This window comes from Xenopus laevis, chromosome 4L (genome assembly GCF_017654675.1).
Source record: "Xenopus laevis strain J_2021 chromosome 4L, Xenopus_laevis_v10.1, whole genome shotgun sequence".
NCBI lineage: Eukaryota > Metazoa > Chordata > Amphibia > Anura > Pipidae > Xenopus > Xenopus laevis.
Window position 1 is genome coordinate 88,843,596 of NC_054377.1, and position 19,471 is coordinate 88,863,066.

Here is a 19,471-nt window from a genome sequence, read left to right on the forward strand (position 1 = left end):
TTTTGCCACGGCAAGCACCACTCACATTTTCTTCAGGAAATGTACCTCTCTAGTTATTTATAGTGTTTTTAATTATTTGCCTTTTTCTTCTGACCTCAAATGGGGGACCCGATCTAAAAATCAAATGCTCTGTAAGGCTACAACTGTATTGTCATTGCTACTTTGTATTACTTGTTTTTCTACTCAGGCCCTCTCCTATTCATATTCCAGTCTCTTAAAAACCAATGCAAGGTCGCTAGGGTAGTTTGGACCCTAGCAACCAAATTGCAGCAATTGCAAACTGGAGAGCTGCTAAATAAAAAGCCAAATAACTCAGAAATCACAAATAATAAAAAAAATTAATTGCAAATTGTCTCAGAATACCACTCTCTACATCATACTAAAAGTTAACTCAAAGGCAAACAACCCCTTTAAGTTTACATTTGGGAAGAGAGCATCAACTATTAGTGATGTGCGGGTCGGGTTTTTCCTACCGGCTTCCTTTTATAGACCTGCCCCGCCGATGACATTACAAATGGGCGGGGTGAGCAGGCTCATCGTCTATAAAAAAGGGCCCATGGGTATCGGCCAGTCCGCACATCACTAACCAACTAGCATCAGTGGCTGAAATATATATCAAACTGTAACAGTTTAAAGAGGTGGTGGTGACTTTTTGTTGAGCTGATTCTGGCAAGCAATAGCAAGAGTCCAAAGCCAATAAATAAAACTTCAGGCCATATACTCATTCAGTCAAGTGTGATGATGGCAATTTTCACCCATTTTGCATAGCCAAAAATTCGCCTTTGGTGAAAATTTGCCAAAATGCATTAGTCTATGGGTGACAATTTTTTTGTTGATATGCAACGAGTTTTTTTTTTGACGCACGTCATTTCGGCAGCGAACCTTAGCGAAATAAAACACTCAATGACAGTTGCTGCTGTGTTAGTTTAAGATGTTGTTTAGCAACCCCCTTAAAACCAATAAACAGTGAGTGCAGAGCCAAAAAGGCCACCTTCTGAAGGACACTTGACCTGAATTGAAGCAGTGCAGTGAGGTGGATTTGGTGAATCTGTACGTCATTAGTAGGGCATAAATATATATACGAAGATATATATACAGAGCAGACCCAGCAGTGGCAGGGCTGGCCAGGAGTGTAGAAAACGCCTGAATGATTTCTTGTAAGAAAATATAAAAGCTTTTTTAAAAAGGAATGTAGCAGGGGCCATTATTAACCATATACTACACTGTCCCTAAGCTGGAGCCCGACTGGAGAACTGGCCAGAGAAAGAAACCCCCAGGCAGCTGGGAAAGTGGAACGTTTGAGAAGACATTGCGGAGCTCGTGTAGTAGTACAATGATCCAGTCACAGTTTTGCCTGTATAAAGTGTGACGACACAACAGACGTATGTTCGAATCGTTTGAATACCTTTTAAAAACGTTTTATTAATGTTTTACAATGAAGTATAATTCAAATGACACATTATAAAGCTACAGGCTTGATGAGAGCATAAGTAACACCACCTGTCATCATCGTTTAACTACTTGATACAGACGGTGGGTTTTAGCAGAGATAATCTTTCCCACACCATTGCGCAAAAGAATCTCTTAGTGGAAAGTTTATAAATAACGTTCAGTGTAAATGAAAACATCCCAGTGCGGAAATGCCGCCATTCTGTTACAGTAAAGGCGCGTCACGGTCACTAACAGTCGCTATAGACCACAGCGCGGCCTCTATCTAAAGTACCCGCATCCGGGGCATCTGGTGCAGGGAGGGAGGGCCGAGCATGCGCAAAGCAGCTGTTGGTAAGGGAGTTATATAGAAGCGAGTGAGTGTGCGACCTCAATCTGTGTGCGACTGGGACAGCATGATGGCTTCTGGTCTATGGAAAGTACTGAGTAGCTCCTGGCTGCCTGTGAATGTCGCCCAGATTGGCCAGTTTGCAATATTACTGTGCGTGGTGCTGCTTGTGCTGAAAGCCTGTGCGCTTTACAGCAGGGGGAGGAAGTTTACCGCAGCTCTAACGCCTTTCCCCGGACCTCCCTCCCATTGGCTCTATGGACATGTCAATCAGGTGAGTTCCCTGCTAGTCATCTTGCTCCAGTAGATGTTGCATTCATTGCATTTACCAGAACAGTTCCTCCTATAATCTAATATTCTAGCCTCTTGTAGTTGGTTAATGTTCATTGTGTTTAAACACCCCCGACTCTCACATCAAATTCTACAGTTATTCTGCATTTTAACACACACACTTTTTGTGTAAACCCAGGTATCTGTATTCTTTTACCTTTTTGCTGAGAATAGCAGGTATCTCATAGTATGTTATAATAGCTGGCATCCTTATGTAGTTCTGCCCTCTCACACTCCCTCACCAATCATTCTTTCTTCTCTTGTAAAATATAAAACAAAGTGCAACAGTACTGCCAGATCAGTTAATGGAAAAAAGTTGTTGCATGACAATTTTCTGGCACAGGTTATTTAGGAGCCAACCAGAAAAAATGCTATTCTGGATCTAGTGATCTCAAATGACCCAGAACTTATAGCAAATGTGCAAGTCATTGACACCTGGGAAATAGTGACCATAATCTTATATCATTTAATGTCTGGTGCAAAAAAAAAAACAAAAACAAATATACACTGGGGCAACAACAACCATGAATTTCAGAAAAGCTAATTTTAGTGCCTTGAGGGCTGCCCTTCAGAGAATAGACTGGGGCATTATGTTTCCAGCTAAAAACTCAAAAACAGAAATCGTGGTCACCTAAAATTATATTAAATCGTTGCTGTTCTCAATTTATTCCCTTATGAGTAAGGGAAGTAATGTGGCTTAATATAGGAGTAAAGTAGTTAATAGGAAAGAAGAGGAAGGCATTTACAAAGTACAAGTCTGTTGGGACAGAAGATGCATTTAGTGAATATAAACACTATAATAAATGTTGCAAAACAGCAATCCAGAAAGGCAAAGAAAGGAAATGAAGAGTGCATTGTGGCTGAGGCCAAGACTAACCCCAAAAAGTTTTTTAAGTATATTAATAGTAAAAAGATGCGGGTTGAGAGTGTTGCTCCTTTAAATAATGGTATCAGTATGGTTGTACAAATACACTGGCACTCACAGCAAGTTCAAGCAGGGAGGTCCCTTGTGTCTTTATGTGCAGAAAAGCAACGTTGAACTTGCCGTGAGGTGTATTTCAACAATTGGCTCTTGGGGAGGGTGCCGATCCCTCCAACACCAAGCACCAGGCTTCTATTCTCGAAGGCCAGGGTGTGCGAGCAGACCATATTGACCAGTTTTGTTGTAACAGATACAGAAAAGGCAAAATCAGTTATTTTCTTCAGTGTATACAATAGAGGAGACTGAATTCCCAGGCTCACTTCATAGCTGCACTGATGACTCAGCTCAATCTTGTCAGTGGCTGACTCAGGATATCATTCATAAAGCTTTAATAAAACTTAATGTAAACAATGCACCAGGGCCAGATGGCATACACCCCCGGGTTCTAAGAGAGCTTAGTTCAGTTTTAGACTGGCGCCTATTTCTGATTTTCTCAGATTCACATTCATCTGGTATGGTACTTATGGACTGGAGAAAAGCTGATGTCATTCCAATATTTATAAAGGGGTTACGAACTCAGCCTGGCAATTATAGGCCAGTAAGTTTGACATCTGTTGTGGGCAAATTATTTGGAGTCTTGTTAAGGGATCACATTCAAAATTGTGTCCTAGTGAATGGCTTTATGAGCAGCAATCAGCATGGCTTTATGAAGGATAGGTCATGTCAGACAAATTTGATTGCTTTTTATGATGAGGTAATTAAGATGTTGGACAGTGGGGGGGGGGGGCAGTAGCTGTGATCTATTTGGATTTTGCCAAAGTGTTTGATATCGTTCCCCACAAACGACTGCTTTCTAAACTAAAATCTGTTGGGCTTAATAAAGTCGTTTTTACATGGATAGAAAACTGGCTACAGGATCAAGTACAGAGGGCCATTGTTATGGTACATTTTCTACTTGGAGTATGGTTCTTAGTGGGGACCTTCAGGGCTCAGTATTGTGTCCACTTTTATTTCATGACTTAGGGGAGGGTATTGTAAGTATTATATCAGTGTTTGCAGATGACACAAAATTATCCAGCCCAATTAATTCCATCCAGGATGAGTCATCCTTGCAACATGATCTTGACAAACTGGCAATCTGGGCAGATAAGTGGAAAATGAGATTCAATGTTGATAAATGTAAAGTCATGCACCTGGGATGTAAAAATATCCAAGCCACTTATACCCTTAATGGGACTGCACTAGGCAAGTCCATAATGGAAAGGGGCCTTGGATTCCTTGTAGATGATAAACTTGGCTGTAGCAAGCAATGCCAGTCGGCAGCATCAAGGGCAAATAAGGTCTTGAGCTGTATTAAAAGTGCATAGAGTCACGGGAGGAGGGGGTCATTCTTCCACTTTATAGAGCACTGATATGGTCCCCGTCTAGAATATGCTGTACAGTTTTGGTCTCCACTGCTCAAACAGGACATTATATTAGAGAGGGTACAGAGAAGGGCAACTAACCTGGTAAAAGGTATGGAAATCTTAGCTATGAGGAAAGACTGGCCAAATTGGGGATGTTCACATTGGAGAAGAGGTGCTTAAGGGGTGATATGGTAACTATGTATAAATATATAAGGGGATCAAATAATTTTCTCTCTAATGCTTTAACAATGGGTCTTTCCAGCTGACACAAGGTCACCTATTCCAATTAGAAGAAAAGAGGTTCCGCCTAAATATTTGGAAGGGGTTCTTTTACAGTGAGATCTGTGAAGATGTGGAATTCTCTCCCTGAATCAGTTGTACTGGCTGATACATTAGATAGCTTTAAGAAGGGGTTGGATGGAAGATAGCTCATAGTACAAGTTGATCCAGGGAGGAGTCAGCAAGGAATTTTTTTCCCCTCTGAGACAAATTGGAGAGGCTTCAGATGGGTTTTTTTTTTGCCTTCCTGTGGATCAACTAGCTGTTAGGCAGGTTAAAAAAAAAAAGTCAAAAGGTTGAACGTGATGGTCGTGTGTCGTTTTTCAACCTTACTTACTATGTTACTATGTTACATATAATCAGATCCTCAGTACAGATGATAACGCTACTATCTTGCTTTGCTTTTAACACACTGGCCATAAACATGCTGGTTAAAGAGAATGAATAACTACTTGATTCAGTGCATACTGGCATTTATTGTCCACAGTATTTAAAACCTTTCATAAATACTATATAACTGAATAAAGAGCTGTGGAAACACGCTCTGATAAACCTTGTAAGCTCTTTTTTTTAACCTATTAATAAATATGCCCCTAGGAAGGAACAGGTAAATGTTCCATTTTAACAATGATGAGGTATAATGCTGATAATGCCACTCCATATTATATATCTATGCTACCTTAAATACATGACAGAAAAGAGCATGAACATAACTTAACATACGGTTAAGGGATCCGTTATCCGGAAACCCATTATCCAGAAAGCTATGACGCAAGATGCTGTACCAGACTTGACTGGCATCTGCATTGCCTTATGGGTACTCCTAGATGCATCACCCTTTGCAAGGCTTTATGTCAGTCCTTTTTAAGAAAATACCCAGCAAAATTAACTATCCAAGGACATGCATGCCTTATTCACTAACTATATAAAACTACAAGCTGTAAGCACAACCTGAGGAGACTGACATTCAAAGCAGGAGGCATTTAATATTGTACAAGTTCAGTGTTGCTGTACATAGTGTAGCATAGAAGCATAGAACTGCTGTAAATCTGAAACGATCTATGCATCTAGAATAGGCTGAACATGTATGTTGTTATGACTATTTTATTTTTGTAATCCTTTTTTTTTGTATTCTTAGTTTCGTCGTGATGGAAAAGATCTGGATAGATTAATGGTGTGGGCGAAAAAATATCCAAATGCCTTTCCACTGTGGATTGGAAAATTCTTTGGCACTCTAATCATCACTCACCCAGAATATGCAAAGCTTGTATTTGGAAGACCAGGTATGATGCAAGTGGGCAGCAGCTTTATGCCTAGGTCAGCATGATAACTTTTTTAGCGTACTGAGCATTTTATATAATTTACCAGATCTTTTTGATCCACATTTTAATATTCTCATGTCACACAAACAAGTCTATTAAGTTGACAAACAGGGGATGAATCTTGAAAACCCATTGAAGTGCCACATATATACAGGTATGGGAATTGTTATCCAGAATGTTAGAGACCTGGGGTTTTCTAGATAACGGATCTTTCCGTATTTTGGATCTTCATACCATAAGTCTACTAGAAAATCATGTAAACATTAAATAAACCCAATAGGCTGGGTTTCCCTTCAATAAGGATTCATTCGATCTTAGTTAGGATCACATACAATGTACTGTTTTATTATTACAAAGAAAAGGGCAATCAATTTTAAAAATTTGGATAATTTAGATAAAATGGAGTCTATGGGAGACAGGCTTTCTGTAATTCTGAGCTTTCTGGATAATGGGTTTCCAGATAACGGATCCCATACCTGTGATACATAGCCAACTTGGGACACAGGGGAAGTGAGGTAAGCTTACTGTGGTAAGTGCGAGGTAAATTACCTTTTAAATTTTGTATTTTCATATATATATATATATCAGTGGACATTTTTTTTAACTCTTTATTTGTCACATCAGCATATGAATAAAATCATAATAGGACATAAGAAAAGGCAAACAAAAAAGAAAAAAGAAATTACATAAATAATCTAAACAAAATAAAATAATACAAACAAATCAAAACCATGTAAAGTCTAATCTTGATTGAAATGTGGAAGTTAGTAATCCTATGATTGCTCAGCGAGAAACTTATCTCAATGTGACCATATGGAGATTAATATAATCAATTAAAAATTAACTGCTGCATGAACAGAGAATGAAGAGAAACAGATGCTGAGAAAGGAATAGTGAATATAAACTTCATTATTTCAGAAACAGTACAGAATTTTTAATTGATTATATTTAGAAAACTTCTTATTTCAGTATGCTGAAGCTTATATTAAATTTTCATTTTCGCGGCAGTTCTCCTTTAATCATGAAAAATAAGCTCCTAACTGACATTGTGCACAGCGCATTCTTCCTTTGCAGATTTCTACTTACATATGTACATATGTGCTGTCATATTTCTAACTGGCTTAGGGATTCTTTGTTCACAAGATTTACTGAAAATATAAACTTCTTAAAGGAATAGTTTAGTGTAAAAATAAGAACTGGGCAAATAGTTGTGCAAAATTAAAAATTGTTTCTAATATAGTTAGATGGCCAAAATATAGTGAATAAAGTACCCCCTCTTGTAAAATATAAGGATATTATAAGTTACCGAGGAGTTTCATGACCATATAAAAACACGAGGCCGAAGGCCGAGTGTTTTTATACAGGTCGTGGAACTCCGAGGTCATTCCTAATATCCTCATATTTTACAACTGGTACTTTATTTATTATAATACACAAATTTCAGTGAGTCATGTGACAGAAATTACATCAGAACTCACCGTTTATAACTGATGACATCAGAACTCACCGTTTATAAGGATATTATTTACAAGATATTCATGGCTTTTATGTATTATATAATATATAAAGGCTTGAGGAACAGGATATTTAACATAACAGCTAGCTAGAACATAGCTTCCCACTTAGCAGCTCTTTTGGTTTCCACTGATCGGTTACTAGGCAGTAACCAATCAGTGACTTGAGGTGGGTTATATGGGTCATAACCGTTTGCTTTTGAATCTGACCTGTATGCTAAGGATTAAAAGGAAACTCATTTAACAGTTATGTTTCATGTGGCCCCCTTTAAGTTTCTGACTAACTAAGAGTTATAAAGCTGCAAAGCAGGAAGTTGGGTTCTGTTAGACATCTGATCGCTCCAGCCTTTGTAGATTCCTTTTTTGGCTTAACTTAACTATATGAGAAACATTTTTTATTTAGCACATACTATCTATTTACCCATACCTCCCAACATTTTGGAAACAGAAAGAGGGACAAAAAGATTTGCCGTGTTTCCACACCCCCTAGCTACCATGTCCATTTTAGAAAATTTGTCAGGTTATGAAGTTTGAACACATTCCTGTGGTTTTTATGTGATATTACAGTTATTCTAATGATGGTTAATTGCCTTTTAAGATGTGAGGCTTAGTTCTCCCAACTAAGACCTCCTTATCTAAAACTGTTCCAAAAGTATTTAACTATCTATTCTGGGTTCTCTGCAAAAAGCCAATTAAGTTAGAAACTTTGTATCTTTTTCTGGCTCTTCAGTGCAGGAGATTGAATAGAAAGTCGGGACATTTTAGTACAAATGCTAGAATGGGAGTTGAGCTGTCAAAAACAGGACTTTCCCACTGAAAACGGGACTGTCCCGCTGAAAGCGGGACTGTCCCGCTGAAAACGGGACTGTCCCGCTGAAAACGGGACTGTCCCGCTAAAAACGGGACAGTTGGGAGGTATGATTTACCCAGTTTATATTTTTACACTGAACTGTTTCTTTAAGGGTGGGCAAACCAGTTTGAAAGGTCGGCGGAGAATGTGCCTCACTGCAACTGCAGGAAATACTGTAGCGCCTAAAAAGCTTGATCTCCCATATAATAGTCAATTTTAATTGATTTTTTACAGATCCCAAAACATCTACTGGATACAGCTTTTTGATTCCATGGATTGGTATGTATCTGCTCACCTTGTATTCTTATTCTTTTTTTTCCTGTGATATTGTGTTTGACAAAATTGACTCAGTGCATTGCCCTTCAATTAAAGCCTGGACATTCCAAATCCAGGTGGTGCTAAGGCAGCAAAATAGACAATAGCATTTAAATGTTGGTCACTAGAAACCAAGCAAAACGGAACCTGCAAAAGAAACGTGCCTGCAGGTCCCCTTGTGCTATGGAGGTTGAACATGGTTGAAAAGCTGGTCTGTGAGTATATTGTGCTGACTTAAAGCGACTGGCATTATTTACCGGTTTTACAGCTGGCTACAGCAATAGCGGCTTAATCTCTTTGTATACAACAGATGAGACTATATGAAAACTAAAGGTGGCCATACACATAGAGATCCACTTGTTAGGCGATTTCGCCCAATGATCAGATCATAATGAAAAGCAATACAGGCAGATGAGGTCAGCGATCCAACTAGATTTTTACCCCTGCCTGATCGACATTGGGCCGACTCTCGGATGCTTGAACTATAACTCTCATACGTTTAGGTATGATGCCTAGTAATAATAGCACAGGTGTGTCTCTAACCGTAGGTGTGAGACTAAGCTGGAGAGTGCTGTGAATAGGGCCCTTTTGCTTGGTTGCTAGTGACCATTTGCAATTTTTTTGCAGATTTTACAATTACACTGGCTTATTGGTTTAGAATTACATTTTGTTTCATTATTCAAAGACGTAAACATTTTCATTTTAAATTGATATCCTCTTAAAATACTTAATTAAAATATGAATACCAAAGGATTCATGAAACATGAAGATTTAATCTGGCAACCCTAAAGAACTTTTTTTAAGGCACATATTCCATAAGCATCACTTTTGTATATTTAGATATATACAGTTAATGCAACAAGTTGTAAAAGAATCTGGCCAGCCAATATGCAACAGTCAGCACTTCTCAACAGATTTTTTATAATTTTCTTCATATGATCTGCTGACCTTGTACGTTTTTGACAAAATCTTCTGATTAAACCAGTTCCCATAATGCATTGTGTTAGTTAGTACCGGTAGTAAGTAGTTTGGAAAAAGTCAGTTTCTGCCATGAATATACAGAAGTGAATAAAATTGCTATTTTCCTTCTGTGACTAGGTGTGACCATGAATACCGGGCAAATTTGCACCTAGGCAGTAACCCAGGCAGATAGAATAACCACCATGTGCTACCTTGTTCTTTGAATATCCACAACTGCATAGACTGATCAGCATAGGATGGACAAGTGATAAATGTAAATATTAGCTTCAGTGCAAAATTACACTAATTGGCCACCTCTGATCCCAACCAGGTTCATCTAAATTAGTCAGAGGAGCGTATACTGTAGAATCTTGAATGCGATGTAAAGCACTAACCTCTGTTGAAATGGTTACAGGAAAAGGGCTGCTGGTTCTTTCTGGGAATACTTGGTTTCAGCATCGAAGACTGATCACCCCTGGGTTTCACTACGATGTTCTGAAACCTTATGTCGGTCTCATTTCCGATTCCACAAAAATCATGCTGGTAAATAGAATGCTTTTTTTTGTACTTAAGGTGAAGCTGTGTGGGATTGGGCAGTTGAAAAATTTACAATTAATAGGATGCCTATTAATTTGTACATGCATGGGACCGGTTATCCAAAATGCTCTGGTCCTGGGGTTTTCTGGAAAATGGATCTTTCCGTAATTTGGATCTTCATACCTTAAGTCTACTAGAAAATCATGTAAACATTAAATAAACCCAATAGGCTGGCTTTGCTTTAAATAAGGATTCATTATATCTTAGATGGGGTCAATTACAAGGTGCTGTTTTATTATTGCAGAGATAAAGGAAATCATTTTTGAAAAAGTGGATTATTTGATATAAAAAGGAGTCTATGGGAGACACCCTTTCCATTATTCTGAGCTTTCTGGATAATGGATTTCTGTATTGATCAATTCTGTATTGATAAAAAAAATTACAAATATTCTGTGGCAACACATGAGAGGCTCAAAAGACATACAGAAACATGTAACATTTTCTGCACAGAGTTTGTTGACCTATTTGCATGTTTTCTGCTCTGTAATCAAATATGGCTGTTTGTTTCAGGATAAACTAGATGCCTTTTCCAATAAGGATGAACCTGTGGAGCTATTCCAACATGTCAGCCTGATGACACTGGACAGTATCATGAAATGTGCCTTTAGTTACCAAAGCAACTGTCAGACTGACATGTAAGTGGTTTTGTTTTTATGGAAAGTGATGTAAGTGATTCCGAGTTTATTATCATGTGATGATGGATCATTCTGCAAAACCTGCATCAACAGTAATGTTTCCACAATTACTCCAACATAATACAACAAGCTTTTTATTGCATAAAAGGTGGGGTAAACCCGTGTTATAAACCTTTGTTAGGGTGCAGTTGTAAACATCCAGACCTTGTGGCTTAGTGCTACAGTTGTCTTTGTGTAGTGATATTTATCTTCTCCATGTTTGCTGTTAGATACTTACAAACTTCTGCTGTCTCCATAGTTTGGATATCTAGCTTTCCATATTAGGGATCATGGAAAACACACCTGTATACTTTATCAGATTAAGGACCTTTCCCGTAACCTGGAAACGTATGTGCTGCACACTTGGCAGACTGTCACTTTGTTCTAGCACATATGTCGGTGGCAGGAAAATGAAATATTTGATAAAAACTGTAACCGTATTGAAAGAAAAACGTTTCTGTACTATTTCTTTATTTTTTTTTAAATATTTCTTTTTACGGCCTTACATTAGAAAATAGAGATTCTAAAGTGTCTTTGTATTTTACAGAGATAATGACTACATTCAAGCTGTGTATGACCTGTCCTGGTTGACTCAGCAGCGCATTCGCACCTTTCCTTATCACAGTAACCTAATTTACTATCTGAGCCCTCATGGTTTCCGTTTTCGCAAAGCCTGCAGAATAGCGCATCTCCACACTGGTGAGCACATGACATCTTCCTTTTATCATGGCAGTAGTCAGACAAAAAGCCATGTAACAGAGAGGCCCTCTATCATTCAAATAATACAGCCCAGGAATCTAGTGCTGAATGATCTAATGTTATTCTAGCATGTTTTAGGTTGGGGAGATAGTGTCAAGGATAATGTAGGGGGTGCTTTGGAGACTGATAAAGGAAGGGTGAGTACTTGAGGCAGGAGCTGTATGTGCCTAGGGAACACATAAAGGGAAGGCAGGAACAGGTTAAAGAGGGTGAAGACTGGAACTGGTGAAGGGGGAGAGGAGTCAGTTTAGGAGCAGACTGGGTTAAAGCGGGATGGAGCAGATGTAGAACAGGATGAGACAGTACGGTGCGGGCATAGATCGGCAACAGACTGGGGATAGAGTGCAGAAGGTGACTGGATCAGAAGGAGACTGGAGCAGGAGGGCTGGAAAGAAGGAGGACTGGATAGCGAGAGGACGGGAGCAGAAGGACTGGATAGCGAGAGGACGGGAGCAGAAGGACTGGATAGCGAGAGGACGGGAGCAGAAGGACCGGATAGCGAGAGGACGGGAGCAGAAGGACCGGATAGCAAGAGGACGGGAGCAGAAGGACCGGATAGCGAGAGGACGGGAGCAGAAGGACCGGATAGCGAGAGGACGGGAGCAGAAGGACCGGATAGCGAGAGGACGGGAGCAGAAGGACCGGATAGCGAGAGGACGGGAGCAGAAGGACCGGATAGCGAGAGGACGGGAGCAGAAGGACCGGATAGCGAGAGGACGGGAGCAGAAGGACCGGATAGCGAGAGGACGGGAGCAGAAGGACTGGATAGCGAGAGGACTGGAGCAGAAGGACTGGATTGAGAGAGGACGGGAAAAGGCAGAGCAAGATGAAGAGCAAGACGAGGGAAGATATAGACAGGATACAGGTCAGAACAGGAAGCAAGACCCAGAAAGGCAAAGTCAGGTCAAGGTCAAGGCAAAAAAGGTAGGGTTTAGGCAAGGAAAGATCAAGGTTTAAATCAGGACCCGAGCAGTACTGGAAGGGGAAGGTAAGGCAAATCAAGACAAGGTTCAAAGCCAGGCAGGACAAGACAGGGAAGGGTACAGACAAGGCAAAGCAAGACAAGATAAGGCAGAATAAGAAGGAGGCCAGAACAGGAACCCTTAGCTAGGGACAATGTCGCACTGCTAGGAGGGCTGGTCTTATATAGGGCAGAGTCAGCCCTGATTGGCTGACTGCAACCAATCAGGCTGCTGCTGGGCTGGGGCTGCAAAGGCCAAGTAAAATATAGTGAGCAACCCTACAGGCTGCTCACCTGGCCCAATGGTTAAGGCATCGAGCCAGAAACTTGTACTTAATTCTCTCTCATATTATTCCTTAATTGCGATTTACAAATTTGAATAGAGTTGCCACTGTATAATATCTACATCGTATTCAAAGTCTGAAGACAATTTTGATCTATTAGCCATTCCTTTAAATCATTATTTCTTTATAGGATATGTCACTGTCCCAACAGACTGTTCTAGTCTGTTTCATTGACATTTTTCTCCCTATCATTGTTGTTTGTTTGAGTTAGATAAAGTAATCGGGCAGAGGAAAAAGCTCTTGGAAAGCAAGGAAGAGTTGGAGAAGGTCCAAAAGAAGAGGCACTTGGATTTTCTAGACATTCTCCTCTGTGCCAAGGTGAACAACTACACAAGCAATCATATCAAAGGAACAAAAAACAACTTATGTTCATGCATATGATGCTATCATTTCATACAACTTCTTTGGTAAAAATTTTCAAAAAAATGCTTCTTCAGTTGTAATGGGATTTTGTTGTAAAATATCAAGATACGCTAAGAATCAAGACCATCACATTTTTGCACACATTTTTTTCTTAACTTGTACAAGAATCTGAAGCATCTAAAACTGTTGAGGCATGAAAATGTACACGTATATGGGAAAGCACTCACTTTTTTTTTTAAAGAAAATACGTTTTTAGCTTTAATTTCCTTTTATGTGTTAAAGGGGAATAAATACCCCCTGTTTTTTTTTACATGCACTCATTCAGGGCTTATGTAGAAAAGGTGCATAATCACTATTAATGATTATAAAACATGATAAGGCTTTGGTGTTTAGTTCCACATAGGTACAAGGTATAATCTGCTTCTTATCTTCACGTCATCTAGCTTTGCTGCTCCACCTTATATTTTAACATTCCACTTCCGTTTTACAAGAGTCTGAATAAGACTTCTCTCCTTGGTTTACGCCTCTGGTTTACACTCCCTGTTAACTGCAGATGCACAACTGATACAATAGCAATAGCAGAGGGGTTATAATTAAAACTAAATCAACAAAAATAAATGACGTGTATATCTGCTCTAAGAAATAAGTATGAATACACAATTGCAGAATATAATAACATGCAGACTCACTATATATTCTCGAGTTCAAGGGTTATCCAAAACTGGAAAAAAATCACTAAAGTATAGGGACGTTAAGCTATATATGTCCTAATTAAGACTTTTAAAATGTTACAACTATTTTTGCTGCTGCCTTCATTGTTAGCAGGTCTCTATACTTTAGTGATTTTTTCCAGTTTTGGATTATAATTAAAAGACTGTTGTAAAACCAGTGGAGCATTTTAAGATTGTTAGATTGTGCAGTTGAGATTTAGTTATGCATTTTAGGGATGATATCTATACTTTGGGGTATATTTATCAAAGAGTACCACAGTACGCTAGAGTGAAATTCCGCCACTCTCCATTCATTTCTATGGGATTTAGAAATGAATGGAGAGTGGTGGAATTTCACTCTAGCAGACTGTGGCGATCTCTAACTTCACTATTTGATAAATATACCCCATATTAATTGCTTCTAGATAAATCACATGGGTCTTGATTGCTGTTGTATTTCTGGGCAATTGCTGTAAAGTGCTTGGAAATAGCTATTTAATTTTCTTTTAATCTTGTGACCTTGAATTTTTCTTCATGTTGTTTTCCTTACTATAGGATGAAAATGGGCAAGGGCTTTCTGATGAGGATATACGCGCTGAGGTGGACACATTCATGTTTGAGGGACATGATACTACATCTAGTGGAATATCCTGGATCCTATATTGTATGGCTACACATCCAGAGCACCAGCAGAAATGCCAGGAGGAGATCAACGAAGTCTTGGGGGAGCGACAAACCATGGAATGGTATTTAGTGCTACTAATTGCACAACACAGAGATATGCAAGGATTCAAGTATTTACATTACTAGCCTAGGGTCAGAAGCAGTTAACACAGAAGGCATCACTATAAAATAAGCCCATGGTCTGTAATCTCAGTTTCATTTATACCCTGTGTTTTTTAGTAGTGTTAATCTAAAATCAGAACATATGTATGTGCTACTAAAAAGCTTTTACTGACTAGAATTCTTTTTTCTTCTTCTAGGGATGACCTTGGTAGGATACCTTATACCACAATGTGTATTAAGGAAAGTCTGCGCCTATACCCTCCAGTCCCATCAGTATCCAGGGAGCTTGCCAAACCAATAACATTCCATGATGGGAAGTCATTACCAGCAGGTGAGTGCAGAACAGAGGCACATGGCTAATCTCAGCAGTGGGCACAAGAAGTTTTCTCTCAAAAACTAACTTTTTTTTTTTTTTACATATACTTATAGGCATTTTGGTTAGTCTACAGATTTATGCTATTCACCGAAATCCCAATGTGTGGAAGGATCCAGAGGTACTTTTTAATGTTTTAAGTGGTTAATCATATCTATCTAATGTTCCTTTTACTAACTCCAATGCCTGCAGTTTGCAGTAGAGTAATTTTTTATTATTTTGTTTCTGTCATCTCCTATATTGTCTGGAATTAATTTTTTTTAACTCTCTTTAGATATTTGATCCTCTTCGATTTTCTCCAGAAAATTCTTCTAAGCGGCATTCCCATGCATTTGTGCCTTTTGCTGCAGGACCAAGGTATTGCCATCAGAGGAGATTTTAACTGAGAGGAAAGAGAATTAAAATAAAAAACTAACTATTGTATGGACCCAGTGGGGTAACTATATGAGGGCCAATGGAAACATTGCCAAATAAAAAAAATTAAAAGAAGCACAATTTTGGATGTGATATGTCTTAACACTGGGAATTTATTTAAATAGAAAGTATCTTCTATGTGACATAGTCTATATAAAGAACTAATGCTTTTTAGAATTCTCTAATTACAATCCTTCTTTCTCTCAGGAACTGCATTGGACAGAACTTTGCTATGAATGAGATGAAAGTGGCTGTGGCACTGACACTGAAACGCTTTGAGTTGTTACCAGATCTTTCCAAGCCTCCCCTCAAGCTGCCACAACTTGTTCTGCGCTCCAAAAATGGTATCCACGTGTATCTGAAAAAAGCAAGCTGACCTGGAACATAAGTCAACAGAGATTAGAAACCTAGACAAATAACCAAGGGCATTGCAAGTTTCATGGTTCAGTCCTGGTTTCAGTTTTTAATTACATGTCTCTCTGGTCTTCTAAAAGCCTAACTTGAATGAGTTGTAACAATTTACAACAGGAAAATACTCGGTTACTGACTGGTTTAGAAATGTGACGGGGGGACAGCAAAAATCAGATAAAACTGCTTTCAGTTATAATTACATTTATGAGTAACTTAAAAAATGACTGAACATTTTTAAAGATGATCTTTTATTATCTTCAAAGCAAAATAAACAATAATAACAAAAAAAAACAAATAATTAATGAAAAAGAAAGGTTTCAATACAATTGAAGAAAGACAATTTGAAGTTTCTGGGTCAAATGTGCAATTGGACAGATTACATACCTCTGTTTGTATCCCTTACAGCCAATATAATACCACCTGTTTGTTTCTTTCCCGTAGAGGAAAATAATAGAAGGGTGTGTCATATTAATGGCATCAGTGCTCTGTATAAAGACAGTGAAGCAGTTGCTAACCAGGTTGTTCCTCTATCTAGTAGGCTAGATCATCAAGGTCATACCAGGGGCCTCAGACCTTATTGAACTTGGTGTGAGAGCCTCTAGTTTCATATGTTCATTTGTACTGTGGGGTCACTTTGTTGACTAGTCGCCCATCCAATGCATAGTTACAGTTTTCTTGGCATAGTAAAGTAGTAGTCTAAATAGTAGTCTATTGAGTGCCACTACATGTTTTGGGCCACAAGACCTTTCTCTCACTTGAAAGAGAGGGAGCATTGTGTAGTACATATAGGAATTTGTTTTTTTATGAGGTTTATTCTACCCCAGAGTGTAGACTGAACATTTTTAATGAATGTGTATTGGAAAGTGGCTTAGAAAGACGTGTTTTCACACTGCAAATGTGTTCATTTGGATTTACAAACCCTTTAAATAACTGGCTTTAAAATTTAGTGAAATTGGGATATAAATAGTAATTTTAAGTCGGTCTGTCTCATGCAGCTTTCTTTGCCCAGGACCCAATAAAATACTCAGAGATAGTTACTCACATCACATATGACTGTAAATCTGTCTATGAAACAATTATTTTGCAATATATTTGTATACATTTTATTAATGTATTCAGTGTGTTTTAATAAATCCAACTGAAATAACTTGTTTTTCACAAATGTTATGTTGCTAAATTTTGTTAATATTTACAATCTGGATTCTTCTTCTAAAAAAAAAAAAAAACAGTTGAATATTTTGGGATTGTTACAGAGATTGTGGGGAGTGGAATAACTGGGGGAATTGAAATATAAAAAAGATAAGATAAAAAAATTGTAGTACTGTTTTAGGTGGGCACATCACCAGCTGATTTCCCCCACATATCATTTGGAAAAAGTAAACTCTTCACATAGACGCTGCCAGGAGTGTGCCCTGTTTTTTCTGAAGCACACTGTCTTTATCGGCATTTGTAAAACAGATTATTTTAGAGCGTTGTGGAAACTTTATTATTTCTCCCCCACCCGTCTAAATTTTTTTGTGCCCAGAGTTTATTTTTCTGGTGAGAACACTGTCCTATTAACTAGTGAACACTAGTTCTAATTTGCTTGTATGAAAATGTAATACAATCAACTTGGGCCTTACTTGAATCAAAGGGATGTGTTCCCTCTGAACAGTATTCTCATGCATGCAAACATAGATTGTAACACTAACGCACGGAACTTTTCATTTGCACATTACCAATTCAATACTTGGGACAACTGCTGCTTTGGGCACAGCATTATCGACTATTTATGAGCGAATTGCCAACAAGAAATTGTAATAAACAGGGGTTCAGATTCAGTTCCATTAGAAAACGTTATTTCATGGTTTATCTTGTGAAAAAAACTTTTCTCCTAATTCAGTCTCATTTTTTCCTTTAGACTTCAATAGATTTTTCATGTGACGCAGAGTAAGAAGTATTGAATTGCATCTGGTTTTCTAAGAAAATTTGGAATTGAATTCATAGATAAACTTTTCTCATCAAATTGAATGTGGCCCAACATGTGCAATGTCTACTTTTTTCTAAACAGCTAGCCAGTGAATGCTACCTAATGATTGGTTACTATGGGTGACTAGATCACTAACACATTTTTCACCCTCTATTATATTCTCCTATTGTGTTTTGGTGATATATCACTACCAGGGCCCCCATGTGCCACTGTCTGGACTGGAAATGTGTCACAACTTTATTAAAACAGGAGACAACACTAGCTTTAAGAAATGATTATCTAAATTCTTTTCAATAGCTGTAAGGGTGATGCTGTAACTTACTGTGTGCACAGCATAGTGCATCGTCATCCACATTACAAATAAAAAGAATGGTCTGCATGTTGTAAAAGTGTATCCAGAACAGTTGCTTTTGATTTGTCGCTATTCAAATCACAACCTGGATGAATAAAAACCCAAACCTTCCCATGAAGGACTGATGACTACATGCAAGGGTAAATGTGCGCTACATGAGCCTTTATTATAAAACTAGGGCTGTACCAAATCCTATATTCCGTTCAGGATTAGGCCAAATCAGATCTTTTTTTGCCAGGATTTAGGATGGATCCAAGTCCCTGGCCAAACAGAATCCAAACACTTATGGACAGATTTATCAAAGGTTGAATTTATGTGAATTTTTTTTTACTCTAATAACTGTACTCTAACTTGAATGGGAGGTTATTTAAGAAAAAAATTGAACGTCTAATATTCGATCGAATAGTCCCGACCCAAGAATTCGAATTTCGAAGGCAGGAAGGCAATTAACATATTCAAATGGTTTAACGGAGCTCTGCCACTGACTTGTAAGTGAACTCAGCAGGTTTTAGGTGTCGAATATTAGAATTTGAACTGTTTCCATGGTTGAGGAGTGATAAATCTCACACTCTAATATACATTATAATTAAGGGAATTAAAATTCGAATGTGTGACTTTTTAATCGAAAATTCTAATTTACTATTCGACCCTTAATAAATCTGCCCTTTAAAATCACTAGTTGGGTCTCATAACTGTTCACTTTAAAGGGGTAGTTCACCTTTAAGCTAACTTTACAAAGTTCACCAACCAGTGGCTTGCAAGCAACATGTTGCTCCCAGTGGCTTCAAAGCAGGTTCTTGTTTTTGAATTCTTGGCTAGGCATGTTTTGGTTGTATAAAAACAGGTTTTTGGCCAAACAGAGGCTGGACTAGGCTGCCAGTCCACATATGGGGCTATTAAGTCTACTAGAAAATCATGTAAACATTAAATAAACCCAATAGGCTGGTTTTGCTTCCAATAAGGATTAATTATATCTTAGTTTGGATCAAGTACAAGGTACTGTTTTATTATTACAGAGAAAAAGGAATTCAATTTTAAAAAAACCTGGATTATTTGATTATAATGGAGTCTATGGTAAACAGC

General features: G+C 38.3%; 1 protein-coding gene across 3 annotated transcripts; it reads left to right on the forward strand.

Moving 5' to 3' along the window:
• The first annotated feature begins 1,731 nt into the window (after nucleotides 1-1,731).
• Nucleotides 1,732-17,214, forward strand: cyp4b1.2.L (cytochrome P450 family 4 subfamily B member 1 L homeolog). Of its 3 annotated transcripts, none has more exons than XM_018256292.2 (12): nucleotides 1,732-2,051; nucleotides 5,853-5,997; nucleotides 8,635-8,679; nucleotides 10,091-10,218; nucleotides 10,783-10,907; nucleotides 11,494-11,645; nucleotides 13,222-13,328; nucleotides 14,639-14,829; nucleotides 15,067-15,200; nucleotides 15,299-15,363; nucleotides 15,517-15,599; nucleotides 15,864-17,214. In XM_018256292.2, the coding sequence occupies exons 1-12, from the start codon at nucleotides 1,845-1,847 to the stop codon at nucleotides 16,030-16,032; spliced, it is 1,551 nt and encodes a 516-aa protein (XP_018111781.1). In that variant the 5' UTR covers nucleotides 1,732-1,844; the 3' UTR covers nucleotides 16,033-17,214.
• Nucleotides 17,215-19,471: the final 2,257 nt, after the last annotated feature.

Excerpts from the sequence above, each read along its gene's own strand:
- cyp4b1.2.L (XM_018256292.2), top strand. The coding sequence starts at position 1,845 with ATGATGGCTTCTGGTCTATGGAAAGTACTGAGTAGCTCCTGGCTGCCT. Across the intron at positions 15,201-15,298 it reads TGGGAAGTCATTACCAGCAG|GCATTTTGGTTAGTCTACAG; the intron begins GTGAGTGCAGAA and ends ATATACTTATAG. Across the intron at positions 15,364-15,516 it reads ATGTGTGGAAGGATCCAGAG|ATATTTGATCCTCTTCGATT; the intron begins GTACTTTTTAAT and ends AACTCTCTTTAG.